The sequence below is a fragment of the Rhinatrema bivittatum genome, chromosome 1 (genome assembly GCF_901001135.1).
Source record: "Rhinatrema bivittatum chromosome 1, aRhiBiv1.1, whole genome shotgun sequence".
In the NCBI taxonomy this organism is placed as follows: Eukaryota; Metazoa; Chordata; class Amphibia; order Gymnophiona; family Rhinatrematidae; genus Rhinatrema; species Rhinatrema bivittatum.
The window spans coordinates 253,935,988-253,954,887 of record NC_042615.1 but is presented as its reverse complement, the minus strand read 5'-3'; the positions used below and the strand labels follow the sequence as shown (position 1 = coordinate 253,954,887).

At 44.3% G+C, this 18,900-nt stretch overlaps 1 protein-coding gene across 6 annotated transcripts in view; it reads right to left on the bottom strand.

The window, feature by feature from the left end:
* The window catches only part of PTPRA (protein tyrosine phosphatase receptor type A), a 435,489-nt gene that overhangs the window by 77,582 nt on the left and 339,007 nt on the right, over nucleotides 1–18,900 (bottom strand). For all 6 annotated transcript variants that reach the window (XM_029593639.1, XM_029593630.1, XM_029593649.1 and 3 more), the window contains 2 exons: nucleotides 8,118–8,208; nucleotides 6,055–6,131 (listed from right to left, as the gene is read on the bottom strand). In XM_029593639.1, coding sequence (XP_029449499.1) covers nucleotides 6,055–6,131; nucleotides 8,118–8,208 — 168 coding nt within the window. The remainder of the gene's footprint in view (nucleotides 1–6,054; nucleotides 6,132–8,117; nucleotides 8,209–18,900) is intronic.

The following is an 18,900-nucleotide window of genomic DNA, read 5'->3' as shown; positions in this document are numbered from 1 at the left end:
AGCCAACAACAACTGACAAATATTTGCTTTTGGCCTTCTCCCAAACCAAGAAAACCCACCCCTTTGTGCTATGAGCACCTGCTGTTACCGCTTTCCCACTCTTACCAAGTGTTGCATCTGTAACACAATTTAAATCACCTGCCAGAATCAGAGGGGCATTCCCCATAGCTAGAATACTGGTCACCAGCTGAACAAAAAATTGGTGATTATATTGATTTGGAGCATAAACCGAAGTCAATATAACCGCTTGTCCAAATAGCTTTCCCCGAACTAATACATAGCATCCAGACAGATCAGAGTGGCTATGCTCCAGGCAAAAGGAGGTATTCTTATGAAGGAGGATAGCCACACTACAGCGCCTAGTAGAGGCAGAGGCAGAAAAAACCTGTGAAATACCCCACTTCCGCAATTTGGCGTGTTCAGTTGGTAACATATGTGTTTCTTGTAAAAAGATTAGATTACCTTTCAAGCGGTTTAAATGAGATAAAAATGTTTTCTCTCTTTACTGGTGATCCCAGAACTGCAACATTCCAGGTCATTACTTTAACTTGTCCCTGCACAATCAAGCTCCAACACCTCAGAAACAGAGAGCAGAGAACATAGCCTGGAGAAACTGCGTTGTCCCAGCACGAGCTGCAGTCCTTCCCCAAATATGAAACCAATCGTCCCAAGCATCCCATACTACGAACTATTCCCAGAAAAATAAGTTGCCCTTTGACTTGTAGCCGTTACCACACCCACCCTTAGTTTCCCCCATAAACTCCAAAACATTTTTATGAACCTTAAAAGACAGATAAAAATATGAATTTCCTGGAACGTATCCCACTCCCACTTTACAAGAACCTGTCCTCTTCTAGACAGCCTGAGACACCTATGGATACGTTCAGGTGTCACACCCCTGAGATTTGGAATTACTTTTTTATACGAAAGGCTAAGGACAAAAAAGTACACAAGAAACCTCAAAAGTCCAACATAGAAAAAAAACAACAAAAAAACCCCAGCCTCTAGCAAGCTATGCAACAGCCAGTGAACACCATATTAATGAGTCTGTGTGGACAGAGAATTGAGAAACTTTCTGGCTGAATCCACATCTTCATACACCAAGGAAGAATTGTTATGTCAGATCTTCAAATTTTCTGGATATTGTAGGGCAAATCTTATCTCCCTCTTCACCAACGTGGAACAAATGGGAACAAATTCTTTCCTTTTCGCAGAAACTCTTGCAGAGAATTCCTGGAAAATCAAAATCTTGTGTTCCTGAAATACCAAACATTTTTGTTAGTGATACACTTGCAGAACTGCAACCTTGTGCATATAGTTGAGCAGCTTAATAATGACTACACGGGGTTTCTGCCTGTTAGCCTGGAAGGCACCCAAGCGATGCGCACGTACAGTTTTAAGTGTACCCTCCAGGGCAGATAAACCCAATGCTTTGGGTAGCCATGATTCCAAGGTATCCAATAAAGTACCATCTGATAGCATTTCGGGGAGCCCCACAATCCGCAGGTTACTCCTGTGGGATCTGTTTTCCAAGTCTTCAAAGTTTATCAGCTTGCTCCTGAACTTGGGATTGCAGAGTTTGAATTTTACCTTGCATCATTATGGAATCATCATCTGCTACGCTCAACCTGCCCTCCACTTGTTCAAAACGTTGACCAATATCCGCTATGGCATTTTGTACTTCTAAAATCTGTGCTAAGAGAATTAAATCTCCCATTTAAAGCTTTTACCACCGACTCAGTCAACACCTCCACATTTAGGGATGGTGGATCTATGTGAGTGCTATTTTCTTTGCTGGTCGCCATTTTAGGAGGTGCAGAACTCAACGGGCTTTTATCTTTCCTGGCTGCCCTGGTGCGCATATCTCCCGCTCACTCACAGCAGAAAATCCAGGGCTGCACATCGGCACAGCCCCACTTCAGGCAGGATAAATGTACCCATGTTGTGCTTCACTATCCAGCGAACAGCACATAACTCGCCGACAGCTCAAGCCGCTCCAAACCACGGGGGGCTTTACGATTGCGATGCAGCATTGAGATCTCAACCAGCGCCCAAGCCGGTAAAATTATACTCTGGCAGCAAGAAAAGGCATTCACCACCTTCTGTTCTGCTCTCTTAAGAACATAAGAAATTGCCAAGCTGGGTCAGACCAAGGGTACATCAAGCCCAGCATCCTGTTTCCAACAGAGGCCAAACCAGGTCACAAGAACCTGGCAATTACCCAAACACTAAGAAGATCCAATGCTACTGATGCAATTAATAGCAGTGGCTATTCCCTAAGTATAATTGATTAATAGCCATTAATGGACTTCTCCTTCAAGAACTTATCCAAACCTTTTTTGAACCCAGCTACACTAACTGCACTAACCACCTCCTCTGGCAACAAATTCCAGAGCTTTATTGTGCATTGAGTGAAAAAGAATTTTCTCCGATTAGTCTTAAATGTGTTACTTGCTAACTTCATGGAATGCCCCCTAGTCCTTCTATTATTCGAAAGTGTAAATAACCGAGTCACATCTACTCATTCAAGACCTCTCAGCGGCTAGAACTGGAGCGATTGCTTCCGCCGGTGGCCATTTTGTCGAGGGGCAGGCACCACGGCAGTCTCATTAAGTAGAGATTTTGCAGTTTATTCAAGTTCGCGGAGCAGAAATATTAGTGCCCCAGCTTACCCCTGACCTTTAAGTTGATGTCTAGGAACTCTGGCAAAAATTACACTGTCATTAGCAGACAAATTCAGGGGGTGACACCCAGAGCCCAAGTTTAAGCAGCTTGTCGGGCACGCTGCATCACATAACTCCTGTTTACAGTATTTTTATTAATTAGAATCTCTTGAAAGTGAGCCTGGAGCAGATGCACTCAGAAAAGCAGTCGCAGCAGTTCTCTGCCACAAAGACATAAATACCCTTTTCTATTTTAGTAGAAACAGACTAGCACTAAAATAAAAAGGAAACTATTTTCAGGAATGGACGTAAAAGGACAATAAACCAGTTAGATGCGAGGCCTTTTTGTTGCACTATCATGTTGCCTTCTCTAAGTCTGTCACAAACGTATTTCATCCTAGAGGAAGGCACAGCCTGTCAGCTGACCTTTATCTAAATGGATGAATGCAGCAGCCAGGCTGCCTCGTTGCTAACGTTCTGGCGTGATGGCCCCCGACATACAACTGTAAAGGGTTGCCGCAAAGCCCACGGCTGCTGATGCTGCTCAGCTGGAAAGGCGCCCAGTGCGTCTCTCTTTCCCATGAAAACAGCGGCACGCTGCTTAGATTTTACTCTGACCCTGTTTGAGGCTTTGCTGCCTCTTTACGATTCAGAGGAAGTGGTGTGGGCCGAGTAAAGCCTTCGGTTTCATTCATCTCGCAGTGAAAGTGGAAGAAAGGGAATATCAATTACAGGCCTCAATAATGAAGTAGAACAGCAAAACATTCAACAGAGGAAAATAGTCTTCCGTTGTTTTTTTTTTTTTTTTGCAAAGCAGCGTTACATGCTGTCTGCAGCCAGTGGGAGCTGTTACTTCCGCTCCCTCACCCCAGGATCCTGGAGGAAAATATGCTCAGGATTCTAATGCTCTTGTTCCTAACACTGTTCTTCTACTGCCCTCTTTCACAACCTCTGCATGCTAAACAGCAAGAGCCATAGGAGAGCCTGCCTGAGCCTTCCAGAGTATCGGCACGGGCAAACCAACACAGGCGCATTCAACTTGGGCACAGCACCTCCAGACCACCCCCCTGCCCAGTTAAAAGCATCTGCAGCCTGCCTGGTCAGTTTTATACCAAAACCAGAGGATTTATCTTTTGATTTTATGATTTCTTGAATCAATGTACTGTGCAACACCTTCCTCTCTGATAACAAAACACACACAAAAAAAAAGTACAAACAAGAACCATTATGTTAAAACTATTTTTGCAGTGGATCAAAGCTAGGACCAGAAGCTAAGATGTCAAACAAAAAAGCAAAGCTAGGGCTATTCTCTTGAAATGTTACGCTGTCTCCAATTTCTGCAGTTAGTGCTTTTCCTGTTAAAAAGACTCTTCCGTCCAGCTGGCTATGCACGACCTTCACGTCATGCTGACAACTCAAGCAAGCCTGTACAGCTGGGCCTTTCCCCCCCAAATGACCTTGATAAAGGAGATACTTGCACTCTGTGTGCCTCCTCCCCCCAGGGCACCGGCACCCTGTCTTATCTTTCTTCCAAAGTGAAAGCTTGTGCAATGTATTCCAGACCTCTTGCGATCAGAATGTTTTGCTGATGAGAACATCTTTTCAAAGCCACAAACACTCTCCCCCTATGGAAAGATATTCTGTAACAGAAGAACTATTATAGGGTCCTTCCAGGTTTGTTTCTAAGGTGTACAGGCCAAATTTTATTCAGCCAAAGGGAGTCTTGCTCCTTGGAAAACATGAATTTCTCAGATCACCAGCCGGGAAGTTACATTGAGTTCCCACCCATTGACATCAGCTTTAACGGCATTCCACTCAGAGGCGCAGCCAAACTTTAAAGTCTAGAATTAAATAATCCATTGTCCATAAACTGGCACATGTCACGCCACTAGTATCCTGCCTTCTTAAAGGGAAAGGAAGACACCTCCTATTATATCCACCAATTTCTTTAGAACTTTGCATGTGTTTTAAAGCACAAGAAGTCTAAACAACACTCCCTTCAAACCGTGTTGGTGATGGAAGCTGCAATTCCACTGCCATAACTTAAATTTGGCTGCCATGAACCAAATGTCACTTACAAGCTAGATTTATAAAATTGTTATAAATATCTCGGGAATAGTGCCTGCGATAAAAAAAAAGGAGGCGTGGTTAGGCTAATTTTCCTGCTGCCACATCGCATAGGAGAGAGAGACAGAGACACAGAGACACAGAGAGAGACTCACATATAAGTTAACTATTTATACCAGTGGAAGAGGGGACACTAGTAACTCGGGGTGAGGTTTGGGGGGCTGTTTTACATGCACAGTCATAGGTACGAACCGCACAGTTGCCATCAGTGAAGATTTTATGCGATTTGGAGTGATGAAAGGTAAAAAGAACAGTAGATCTGTACAATGTCCTCGCTACCTAGCTTTCACTGATGGCAACTGTGCGGTTCGTACCTATGACTGTGCATGTAAAAACAGCTCCCCAAAACCTACCCAACCCCCCTAAGCCTCACTCCAAGTTCATAATGCCCCCTCTTCCAGTGGTATAAAATGTTAACTTAGATGTGAGCCTCCACAAAGTCTCTCTCTCTCTCTCCTCCCTTTCCCCCCTTCCCTCTCTCCTCCCGAACCAGCATTTGTAATAAAAGCCCGTTTCGGCTGCTAACGTACAGCTAGCGTAGGCACAACGCGCAGGAAAAAGGTGATTTCCGACGTTAAAACCTGCATTGCTGTGCGTTACTCTATCGCAGGCCACGCTAACCGACCCTCATTTCCATTTACTCTGCCCAAACTCCTCCCTCTCGAATACTAATTTTAAATTTGCATACGCATTTTGCGATACGGTATTTATGGTGCGAGTTAAGGCGTTATCGCACGCGATAAGGCCCTAGGAACTTAGATAAGAGGAACCCCAAGTTGTCATTCCAGGAAATCTAATCTCAGTCACAGGTTCAGCTCCATACTCCTCACAAGGCCCTATTACAAAGAGGGTGCAAACAACATGCTCACATCAGCAAAGGGCCACTGAATTGACCAATGGAAGCTGGGAAAAATAGGACTAAAATTGAGGTTGACTGTATTTTATAATGGCAATAAGGCGCTATGCGTGCCTAAAACATAGACCCTGTATAATCTCTTCAAACAAATTTGCAAATTTGAGGAAAGGCATTTTATAGAAGTCACCTGAGGGAAAATTCATATCAAGCCTGCACAGAAATTACATCCTGCAAATCCACTGTACAGGTGTCTCAGCACACTGCTGAGATGCAAGAGCTGTCTTGACTGAGCCCTCCAGGGATGCTGACATACTGCGCTCCTATTACAAATGGGGATTTTATTTAGATATAGCTCAGTTCAGATCACCTTACAAGTGGCATGGTGCTCGAGTAGACTTTGGAACTTACATTAATAAAGGAGGCATTGATGTAGTCAGAATCTGGAACCCCTTCAATAGGTGACAGGTGAAGTCTAGAATGGTCATCTGCGGGGGGAAAAAAATCAAGATGCTATTTCAATAACAAAAATACTTTGGTTTCCAACATTCACATATAGTCACGTCTACAGTATTAACGATGCATCTTTACTCATTTTCATATACGAGATTGCAGTCTCTTCACTTAAAGCAGTGCTTCCCCCATCTGTGTATTGCACAATCCTCTCCCCTCTACCCCTTCCAGCCAGTTGAAAGAGTACAGTGTCTCATGACCCATCTGTCCCCTCTATCGGCCACAAACCGCAGTTTGGATGCACAGTATCTCTACAGCCTCGCGGGACCTGATAGCATTCAGATTTTAGCGAGAACCCAGCCTCTGGATTTTGGTAAAATTTTATTGACATTTTCAAAGTTTCTCTGAAGTAGGTGTTTTTGCCAAAACATAATCTATTTTTGTAAGCTAGTGAAGACCTGGCTAATACTTAAGCATTTAGAGATTTAGTGATTGTGGACCGTACCTCTAAGTTTGATATCTGCCAATGTGATTTATTTGATTTCAGTTTAGGAGTTCGAGCATTTGTGAGCAAATTAGAGGTAGTACGGGTGTTCATTTTCTGGTTTGATGGTACTTTGTTACAGTACTGTTTGTTCTTGGTTATTATTAATAATGTGTTGTTAATTCTGGTTTTTTTTACATGCAATTGTCATTTTACATTTTTGTATGTACATATTTTATTTGATGTGGGGTTTTAGTTACTTATTATGTTCTTATTGGACTGAAATGTTTTTAAGTCCTTTTAATTTTATGAGTGGTGTTTTGTATTTTGTTGCTTTTTCAAATTTTGCTTTGTACCTCTCTTTGGGCACACAAGTGAGAAAATGAGAAAGTGAGAAATAAAGTATCTTTAATTTGGATTTTAAATGTAATTACCTTTTCAACTATGAGCTCAAGGCAAGTTACTTTCAGGTACCAGAGGTATTTCCCTGTCCCCAAAGGGCTTACAATGTAAATTTGTACCGGAGGCAATTGAAGTTGAAGTGATTGCCCACAGTCACAAGGAGCTTTGAACTCTGGCTTTCCTGGTTCTCAGCCTGTTGTTCTAATAGTTAGCTCACTCCTCCAGTATTAAATAAACACATTTCCTATATTATATTCAGCAGCCCAAAGCAAAAAAGGAAAAAGAGAAAAAAAGAAGAAAATTTAAAAAGAATCCTTTACTCAAAACTTTTGCAAAATATCATTTTAATATTTTAAAAAGGCTCCTTTTTAAAAATGTTTTCCCTCTTTTGCTTTGGGCCATTGATTCCAATGTAGGAAATTGTTGTACTTGCACTTGACAGCCTGTTCTCTTGCAGACTGTTTGTGAGTTTTGGTTTGTTTCTATTTTCTAGCACTCTGTTCGATTTTAAAACGTGCGCGGAACCTGACACGTGAGATACCACTGCCCAAGAGGATCAAAAAGAAATGTTTAGCATGCGAGACCTCACAACTAAAAAAAAAAAAAAAAACCTCTCAGATTTTTGCTGAGAAATAGCTGTCTTGCCAAACGAGACGAGACCCTCTACAGATCCTGTCTGTGTGCCCAGACAAAACAAGGAAACTGCGCCAAGCCCTCCTCCACTGGCATTGGCTTTCCTCTATTCAATGAGTTGCAAGTCACCCTGTGGAATCTGTTCCATGTCACCTTAGCGGAATGTGTACCAGGAGACCCTAAAGGACATAACCCACCCAGCACCACACGCAGCAGCTGCCAACAGACTTTCCCATGGCACACACTGCAAGCAAGTTTTGCAATACAGGCACATCGTCCGGAAGCTAGCTGCCCGGTCAAAGGGTTGTTTCCTCAGTCCTGGCAATTTCAGAAACACCATCCTGGGGGTCCGCTAACACAGTTCAACACACTTCCTGCTGCACAACCAGTCATGGCTAATTACTCCTTTACTACTACCTTGTTCCAATAAGGAAATAGCCCGTGCACCCCTGTTTCCAATTTAACTAGGGTGCATATCAGATGTTAAAGGTAATATACCTACATGGCAAAATGTTAACATATCTGTTCTTTTCCTTATTTTCCTCCTTGGAGGCAGCTTCACAAGTTGCTTGGATGGGACATGCAGGAAGAGCCTGAAATGGCAAAAGCAAAACCTTTAAATGACCATCCTGGACTTCCTCTTTCTACCTTATCTGTGCATGTATGTTTATTTCTCACAAAATGCACACATTTCCCTGTTGTTGTGGAAAGACAGCATATTTTAAATTTACTTTTATCTGTGCCAGGCCAGATTTTTTACTTTATAGAGGCAAGTAGGAGACCTACAGCAGGTGCATAGTTTCTCAGGTTAGCCGAGCCTGTTGATAGTGTTAAGGCTCTCCAAGAGGGAATCATCTGGAAGCAGTGCTGACCCAGGTCAGCCCTTTCAGGCTGGTGCACTTCTGGTTTTGCCCCATTACATCTATGCACATGTAGTTCCAATTTCTCTAGCTACAAATTAATAGATGCATTGGGGCAAAGCTAGGAGTGGATCAAGTTGTCGGGTTCACCTGGGTCAGGCGGTCAACCCTAACTAGTAGACGTCCTAACAGCTGCACCACTGGAACCTGATGTGAGATGCAGTATGCTTTGAAGAGCAGTACCGGACACACATATGAACTTTCGGTCTCTACTATAAGCTTGCTGTGCACAACTTAAATACAGAGCTTAACTTGGTTCTTACTCACGGAGGGGAGGCCGCTTCTTCAACTCCAAACTTTATTAACAAGCAAAACAAATAACAGAGTCTTACTGTGCCTAAACTGAAGACAAGAGTGGCCAGCGTAGTCTGGGTCACAGAAATAAGGACAGGTAAAACTAAAATAATTATGCAGGATTGGCCAGGTTAGCTGCCAATTCACTAAGGCCTGATCAGAGATGACTGGAAAACCAGGAGGCAAGAAAAACTCCTCTGCACTCCTGCTTCCTTCAGAGTTAACCCTTTAGAGTCAGTTACACACAGCTCGATACAGTAAAGTGGGGCCGCGGTTACCCCGCTCCTAACCCGCTTTCCACTCACTTTCCGGCCGCGTTAGCCCTTCCTGCGATACACTATCCCCTTTAACCCATCCTTACTGCCTCTTTAAATCCCCAGGTAACCCCTTCCGCACGCGGCATGTATATCAGATGTAAACGATCGAATTAGCTATTCCCTCCCATACAGTAACGCGCGCCCCGACTATCGCTATTTTACCCTGCCATTTTGCCCCGCGTTTAACCTGATAACTTACCGCCTACCCTTACCCCTGCGTTAGAGGCAGGGGTAATGGTAGACGGCAAACTTTCCCCCAAAAGGAAACCTCTAAAAACCTAAAATCCCCTCCTCTCGAAGCGACTCGACATTACTTTCTGTTGTTTTCTTACCTGTTGTTGCCTTTCAGCCCCTTCCCTTCTCTGCCGCCCTCCGGAGGGGGCAGTCGGCGGCGAAAGCGGCTCGCAGCGGTCCCCCCCGCGCAGGTCCCGGTTCTCCTGGCTCGGCAACAGCAACAGCAGTACAACAGCTAGGGCTCCATCTACCCCAATCCTTCCTGGCTCGGCTAAATTGTGAAGCGGCTTGCAGCGTTCCTCCCCGCGCAGGTCCCGGTTCTCCTGGCTCGGCGTGAGGTGAGAGCCCACTGTTCTATCTCCTCTCCGGCACGAGCGGAGCGAAGCGTTCTTTCGTTGGCCGGAGCGCCTGTCGATTTGGGCGCTCCAGCCAGCGAAAGAACGCTTCGCTCTATGCCCTCTCCGCTCGTGCCGGAGAGGGCATAGAACAGTGGGCTCTCACCTCACGCCGAGCCAGGAGAACCGGGACCTGCGCGGGGAGGAACGCTGCAAGCCGCTTCACAATTTGTCCTAGCCAGGAAGGAAGGAAGGATTGGGGTGGATGGAGCCCTAGCTGTTGTACTGCTGTTGCCGAGCCAGGAGAACCGGGACCTGCGCGGGGAGGAACGCTGCAAGCCGCTTCACAATTTGTCCTAGCCAGGAAGGAAGGAAGGATTGGGGTGGATGGAGCCCTAGCTGTTGTACTGCTGTTGCCGAGCCAGGAGAACCGGGACCTGCGCGGGGAGGAACGCTGCAAGCCGCTTCACAATTTGTCCTAGCCAGGAAGGAAGGAAGGATTGGGGTGGATGGAGCCCTAGCTGTTGTACTGCTGTTGCTGTTGCCGAGCCAGGAGAACTGGGACCTGAGCGGGGGGGGACCGCTGCGAGCCGCTTTCGCCGCCGGCTGCCCCCTCCGGAGGGCGGCAGAGAAGGGAAGGGGCTGAAAAGCAACAAAAGGTAAGTTGGCACATGTTGAGCCGCTTCGGGAGGAGGGGATTTTCGGTTTTCCTGGGTTAAAGTTGGGATCCACTTCCTGGTGCCTGTCATTTCAAATGTCATTTGAAATGACAGGTACCAGCGCACCCAGGATACTGTATAGGCGCTGTATTAAGCGCCTATACAGTAAAATGGGTTGCGCGGGCCTAATGCTTCGCCTAACGCTTTGCATACGCGGCTTGCATTTGCAAGCAATTTAAATAGAGTATCGAGCGGTATGTGATCAGAACAGTGCGTGGGGCAAACGAGGGTGCGCCCGGCACTGCCGCACTCTTTCTAACGCAGCCTTACTGTATCGACCCAACATTGAATACAGCAAAAGCTGTATTGGCTGACCACTAGTTGAGAGAATAACAGCAACACAGAAACTGCAAAGTAAAGCATGAGCAGCAGCATTAGGAACAGAAACAGAAAAGCCACTGTTGAACACTGAAACAAGGACAAAGTGAAACAAAACATTTGGAGATCCATATTCAAACACATTTAGCCGGATAACTAAAGTTATCCGGCTAAATAAAAAGGCGGCCAATTATCCAGCTAAATTCTAGTAGGATAAACATTTGCCCAGCTAGAATTTGGCTGGATAAGTGAGGGGCATTCCAGGGAAGAGCTGAGTTAGCCGGATAACTTTACGATAGCTGGGTATATTCAGTTGGCACCCCTAGGAATGCATGGTGCATTGAATGCACCATGCATTCCTAGGGGTGCCAACTTTCAACTGTTTACTTGGAGGAGCCAAGCAAACATTTTGCTGATGGTCCTTCCACATCCATACATGATTATTCTTGTAAACCCACTCTTAGGAAGCATCATAAATACTTGTCATTTATCAGTGTCACACAAACTTTCTAATAACTCATATACTAAGCAAATTAAAAATATTCTTCAGTCTGGATGAGATTTAAAAAACAATTTTTTTTTTTCATTTTTGAAGTTTCAAAATGTATTCAAATACATACATGACATCTTGTTAAGCCACTGGTATTTTACAAAAAAATTAATCTATAAAATACTAAAATCTCTGTTGCTCCAATGTAAAGTATCATAAGCCTTAGAGATCCATTCATAAAGTGGAAGAGAACACAAAACTTGAAAAATACAACCACTAGAACCCTGGGAACAGAGAAACGTCTGCTGCATCTAGAGTTTCCTTACCCAGCCTGGAGTACTGACCCGTCTGTCAGCCCCAGCCTCTTCACACTGTCCATAGCTTGGAGTACTGACCCCTTCCTCAACCCCAGGTAAGGGTATCATCCATGTCAGCATCCGCAGCTGGCCATAGTTATCACTGCACACTGGTCTCAGAACAAACTCCGTAACAAATGGACAAGGGCAAGGTGATGCATATAGGGAAAAATAATCCATGCTGTAGTTATACGATGTTAGGTTCTATATTAGGAGCTACCACCCAGGAAAGACATCTAGGCATCATAGTGGATACTACTTTGAAATCGTCGGCTCAGTGTGCTGCAGCAGTCAAAAAAGCAAACAATGTTAGGGATTATTAGGAAAGGAATGATGAATAAAACGCAAAATGTCTTAATGCCTCTGTATCGCTCCATGGTGAGATCACACCTTGAGTACTGTATACAATTCTGGTCACCACATCTCAAGAAAGATATAGTTGCACTAGAGAAGGTGCAGAGAAGGGTGACCAAATGGGGATGGAAGGGCTCCCCTATGAGGAGAGGCTAAAATTAGGGCTGTTCAACTTGGAGAAGAGACGGCTGAGGGGGGATATGATAGAGGTGTTTAAAATCATGAGAGGTCTAGAACGGGTAAATGTGAATCGGTTATTTACTCTTTCAGATAATAGAGGGACTAGGGGACACTCCATGAAGTTAGCAAGTAGCACATTTAAAACTAATCAAAAAAAATTCTTTTTCACTCAACGCACAATTAAGCTCTGGAATTTGTTGCCAGAGGAACCCATATGGGATTAGGCCTATTGTCAACGAAAAAAGTATGCACAAACTGGAAACAAACAACCTAAAAAAAATACTCCTTGCAGTTATATCCTAATTGACATAGCCGGTCATTATAATGTCTCACAAGTCCGTATGAAATGACAAGATAAGATGGCTGTCTGATTAATGCTGCCGAATATTTTTCCCCTGAAGCAGAAATTCTGAAACACAGCTAATGTTGGGAGATCCTTGTATTGCTTGAGATAAGTGTTTTTATTTGCATAGAAAATTCTAAAAAGTTCTTGTTTGACTTTACAATGACTGGAATGATGATTGAAACATTAAGCCTATGTTTGCATACCAAATTGCAATCTGCTCGTTTCTGATGGTCCTTGAACCCTATTTTGGCTATGTCAATTAGGATATAACAGCAAGGTGTATTTTTTTAGGTTATTAGGCCTATTGTAACATGCATTTGGTGTGAGCTGGACCCTCAGAAAGCCATGAATAAACTGAATTACAATATAGTATACAATATGGAGTGCTGTTAGTGCTGCCATATCAAAACAACACTAACAGTGTTCACAATATGAAAAGGCAACACTGCAATTATTACACAAGGCCCTAAAATGCCAATATACCTCTCCTTTTAGGAAACAAAAAAAAATCTAGTCTGCTATCAATCCCTACACAAAAACCATATACAAGCAGAATATCTCACCTCTGTCAAATATGCAAAAACCTAGACATAGCCTCACCAAAAACAGAAGAAAGAGACCATAAAGTATAAAAATGCAGACAAAAACTGAACTAGAAAGTGCAACAAGCTAGACTGTATGTGGTGCAACAATGGAAAAACAAATACCACCATTCCTTATAATACATCAAATAAAATCAAGAAATATCAACAACAGTAAAATCTTACTAATAAAAATAAATATTTTAAAACAGCTGACAGAATAACATCCAGCAATTAAAAACTCAGATAAAACTTAACACTTTTCCAAAAACCAAAAAAATATTTTAAAAAGGACAGACACAAACAAAACCTATTGGGACCCTTACTTTTCAATATTTTTATAAATGATCTGGAAAGAAATAAGACGAGTGAGATAATCAAATTTGCAGATGATACAAAATTGTTCATAGTAGTTAAGTCACAAGCAGATTGTGAAATTGCAGGAAGACTTTGTGAGACTGGAAAATTGGGCATCGAAATGGCAGATGAAATTTAATGTGGATAAGTGCAAGGTGATGCACATAAAGATAACCCATGCTATAGTTACACAATGTTAGGCTCCATATTAGGTGCTACCACTCAAGAAAGAGATCTAGCGGCATAGTGGATAACACATTGAAATCATCGGTTCAGTGTGCTGTGGCAGTCAAAAAAGCAAACAATGTTGGGAATTATTAGAAAGGGAATGATGAATAAAACGGAAAATGTCATAATGCCTCTGTATTACTCCATGGTGAGACTGCACCTTGAATACTGTGTACAATTCTGGTCGCCGCATCTCAAAAAAGATATAGTTGCTATGTAGAAGGTACAGAGAAGGGCGACCACAATGATAAAGGGAATGGAACAGCTCCCCTAAGAGGAAAGACTAAAGAGGTTAGGACTTTTCAGCTTGGAGAAGAGACGGCTGAGGGGGGATATGATTGAGGTGTTTAAAATCATGAGAGGTCTAGAACGGGTAGACGTGAATCGGGTATTTACTCTTTCGGATAATAGAAAGACTAGGGGGCACTCCATGAAGTTAGCATGTGGCACATTTAAAACTAATCTGAGAAAGTTCTTTTTCACTCAATGCACAATTAAACTCTGGAATTTGTTGCCAGGGAACATGGTTAATTCAGTTAGTATAGCTGTGTTTAAAAAAGGATTGGATAAGTTCTTGGAGGAGAAATCCATTACCTGCTATTAATTAAGTTGACTTAGAAAATAGCCTCTGCTATTACTAGCAACAGTAACATGGAATAGACTTAGTTTTTGGGTACTTGCCAGGTTCTTATGGCCTGGATTGGCCACTGTTGGAAACAGGATGCTGGGCTTGATGGATCCTTGGTCTGACCCAGTATGGCATGTTCTTATGTTAAGTACACCCCCCTTCTCCATACCTGGGAACATCTGTTTTCCAGATACCCTGAGGATGTCATGCATTAGTGGGGGGGGGGGGGGGGGGCGCATGGCAGTGCTGGTTGTTATGTGTACAAACTTTCCCTTCTCACACACACATACTCCCCCCCCCCCCCCCAAACACACACACACGCTCTGTCTCCCCCCCCAACACACACACAGTCACTCACTATCCACTCTCATGTGTACACACACACATACCCAATCTTCCTCTCTGGAAGTACAAGCAATAGCAGCCTCATCTTTCAGCCAGCACGGACCATGGGACTCCTCCTCCTGTTTTTATAGGCCACACGGGATGAGGCCGCTGCTCCTGCTGCTGTTCTCCCTTCAGGCTAAATTCTGCTCGGGCTCCTGCTTCGCCTGGTTTCTTGGGCCTCACACTCAGTACACTGCTCCATGATCTGCTTCTTTGCTTTTATTCAGCCCCCGTGGGCCCGACACCACCTGGCTTCCTGCACCTTCACCATTTTTCAGCCCCAACAGTGCAAGGCCTCCCGAGTCTCCGCCTTTCTTCAGACCCACGGCCTGATGCTGTTTTGCAGCTGCTACAGCCAGCTCCTACCGCAGCAATGGCGGCATTTTCTTCATCCCACTGCCGCAGGTCCATGACACCACTTCTTTTTCAGGGCCCGTGCCAGTGGGATGAAGGAAATGCCCTCAGTCTTCATCTGCCAACACTCGGAAGAAGTGAATGCTCTTCTCTGGGCACGTGGGGTAGGAAATTTGGGCAGGGGATCTGGCTAGGTACTGCCTGCTCTGTGTGAAGGGATGGAGGGAGTTTCGAGGTGAGGGGGGGGGGGCGGGGGTCCTGCCTGTTCTTGTTTGAGTTGCTCCACCTCCCCAGCATAGCTCTATTTAGCCAAGAGCTTGCTGATTATGCAGCCGGCGTCTCGTTTCTCCTGCGGCACGAAGATCAAACGTTAGCTATTTGAACCGCGCGGGTCTCCGTATTTATGGAATACCACGCAGTGCAAACAACTCTGCAGGAACGAGAGAAGAGGAGCCGACACTGGGTAGGAGGAGGCACGCTAGCCTGGAAGAGAGAGAGATGCTGGGCAGACCAGACCCCCCCCCCCCCCCCCCCCCCCCAGCCAGCTGCACTCGGAGGGCTAAAATCCAAACAGTTTCCGGACATTTCCGCCTCCTTCCTGGCGTCCGGACAGCCCCCCCTAATTTCTTACAGTCCGGAGAAAATCTGGACAGTTGGCAACCTTATGGAATCCGCCTCCCTTGCAGCCCACATGAAACTAGAAAGAATATTGCCCTCGGCATTATGCTGTTCACGGCCATCAGGTGGCAGCAAAGCATTTTTCAACAGCAATGCATAGCATAGCACTTGCCCAGGAAAACAGTCAAACAGCAGGTCTGATTTAGTTAATTCCTTTGCATTTCAATCCGGATCACTGACAGACTAAAGCTCACCTGACACACAACATGGAGCAGATGAGGGTTTGGAGCTGGCAGGACAAACAGCAGACTAGAATGTAATGTCCTGCTCTGGGGCATTTTTTTTTTCTTCCTGGCTACTCTTTAACCCCCACCCCTCCGCTGCGGTGTGACAAGACTCCCGCTTTTCAGTGGCCGAGTGTGATATAATGAACTATTTTTCAGATGTTTCTAGCCGGGTGTCACCAGATGTTCACAAAAGGGGCAGCTAAGAGGAATACTCGACTTCCTTTCGGGGCACCTTACCAGGACTAAAGGGCTAGCACCTACTCAAACCGTCCCCCCTCAAGCGGAGAGGGAGGAGGCAGAGACTTAAATGAGAGAACAGATGGAATCACCGTATTTGATTACCGTTGGAAATTCAACTTATTAAATACAATGATTAAAAGAGCTCTCTCAAAAGACAACGTAATTGCAAACCAGTAACTATTTTATTTTATTACCCCCCCCCCCCCTTCCCCGGCTTTGCTATTCAGAAACATTTTCTCAGATACGTTTATTTTTCTGTACATTCACTTTCTAACCATTAAAATGTTTTACTATGTTAATACTAGATTTCTACTATTCTTTTAAAAATGGAGTCTTTATGAAAATGTCTGTCTTTCAGGTGGCTGAGGTGTGAAACCTTACTTTCCTTCTTGGTGTCTCCCAGTACCCCAGGGTAAGCAAATACAATTGTCTAGTGCTCCTGTTCTCCTCTCTCTGGCATCATTTCTCTGTCTTTCCGTGACTATTTTGTCTTGCTATGCTCAGGCCTGGCTTTTGTGTAGTGCTGTTGAATATGCATGCACTTATCTGGGAGCATCAAATTCTCTCTTTTTGGGGACTGCAGCTCTGGGTTGTGAAGCTTTCCTTCCCCTCCTCCTTTTCTTCTTCTGCGTCCTACTAATTTACCCTTTAAGTAAATAAACAAGAGAAACTAACTCCCTTTCACCATCCTTGGGGTATCAAAGACTTGGTGAAACCTTCAACGCTAACTAGAGAAAGTGAACGATAATTAATATTCCCTGGTCTAGGAGCTAGAGCAGTTTTCTTTGTTGCAGTCACTCTATTTCTCTCTCTTTCTGGTATTTCCCCCTTACTCAGAAGATCCTTTTGTGTTTAGTACAAATGTGATCCCTTGTAGCTATTGTTCCTTCACGTCCAGACTGACTCTATATACTTAATGACTGAGAGAAGAGGCACAGCAGCACTCTAGGTTATAATATTTATGCAGATCGATTTGAACCTTGCTCTCTTATGTAAGACCTTTAATAGTCTGCTTGGGTCAATAACTGAATGGGCTCATCTCTCTCCCTCTCATTCTGTAGAATCAGTTCAAGACTGGAACATAATGTAGTAAAATCGCACTTTATATTCTCATTCATTCCCTAGCTTTTGATGCTCTAATTCGCGGTGCAGTAATTATTTCAACTCTTACTTCTTTTCTAGGTTTTTCCTTACCTTGACCTGAATGTTTCTTTATTACAAATATTCTCTTTCACTTCACATATTCACACTTTCTTTGAGTGTCAACTTCCCTTTCTCTGATTTTGGTGTTTTTATTTATTTATATTTATTTATTTATTTTGAGTTTTTCTATACCGGCATTCGCGATGAGAATCGCATCATGCTGGTTTACAATTAACAAGAGGTGAAGGAAGATAACAAAATAATAAGAAACTTTAACAGGTGCTCAAAAAGATTGCAGTTACAATAAAACAAGGGAATTACAAAACTTGGGCAGTGAAAAGGTGAAAGGAATATAACAGTGAGAATAAATGTACCAATTAATGGTGTGAACCAGGTTATGTAGTTTGCAGAGTTATTGAATTACCATATTGAGGTACCGTTATTAGTTACCCTCTTAAGAAATTCTAAGAGTCAGTTAGTGTTTTATACTTTAAGGCTTTCTTGAGGCCTCTGAGCAGAGCACCTCGACAGCATGTCTGCTCAGGAATTAGCCAGGCTTCTCTCTCCAAATTGTAAACTGTCTCTTTAGAGAAAAAAAAAAAAGTTTCAATATCCTTCCCCTGGTGATGTCACTGGGCTGGCCATCTTGGTTCCCTGGGTAACAACTTTCCTTCTACAAATTCTGAGGAATTTCAAATGTTGGGCAGAGCTACTAATCCTTTACTGCTCCTCACTATCAGGCCGATACAGTACAGTGCGCTCCGTTGGAGCGCACTGTTAACCTGTCATTGGACGTGCGTTTTCCCTTACCCTTATTCAGTAAGGGGAGGAAAACGCGTGTCCAACCCACTGAACCTAATAGGGCCCTCAACATGCAAATGCATGTTGAGGGCGCTATTAGGTATGCCTGCGCGATTCAGTAAGTAAAATGTGCAGCCAAGCCGCACCAGGAAAGTGCACAGAAAAGCAGTGAAAACTGCTTTTCTGTGCACCCTCCGACTTAATATCATGGCGATATTAAGTCGGAGGTCCCGAAGGATAAACAAAAAATTTGAAGTCGGTCGGCGGCTGTCGGGTCGAAAAACGGACGCTCAATTTTGCCGGCGTCCGGTTTCCGAGCCCGTGGCTGTCAGCGGGCTCGAGAACAGACGCCGGCAAAATTGAGCGTCGGCTGTCAAACCCGCTGACAGCCGCCGCTCCGGGCCAAAAGGAGGCGCTAGGGACGCGCTAGTGTCCCTAGCGCCTCCTTTTACCCGTTTCTACCACCGGATCTAATTTAAATACTGCATCGCACGCACAGGCGAGTGGCCTGTGCGTGCGCCGGGAGAGCGGGCGTTCGCCCGCACTCCCACAGACTTTACTGAATCGGCCTGTATATCAGCCTGCTTTCCAGTTCTTCACGGACTTGGAACCAGGCCTTAGGTCCCAGATAATCCATTTTTCTTTCCTTTTTTTTGGGTACCCAGTTACATTAGAAAAAAAAAAAATCAACCAGGAAAACACCTAGGCCAGACAGACAAATCCATCTCCTATGTGACAATGTGGAACAAATATGCTCTTGATGCTGCATGCTCTGTACATGCCATTACTCCCTCTAAT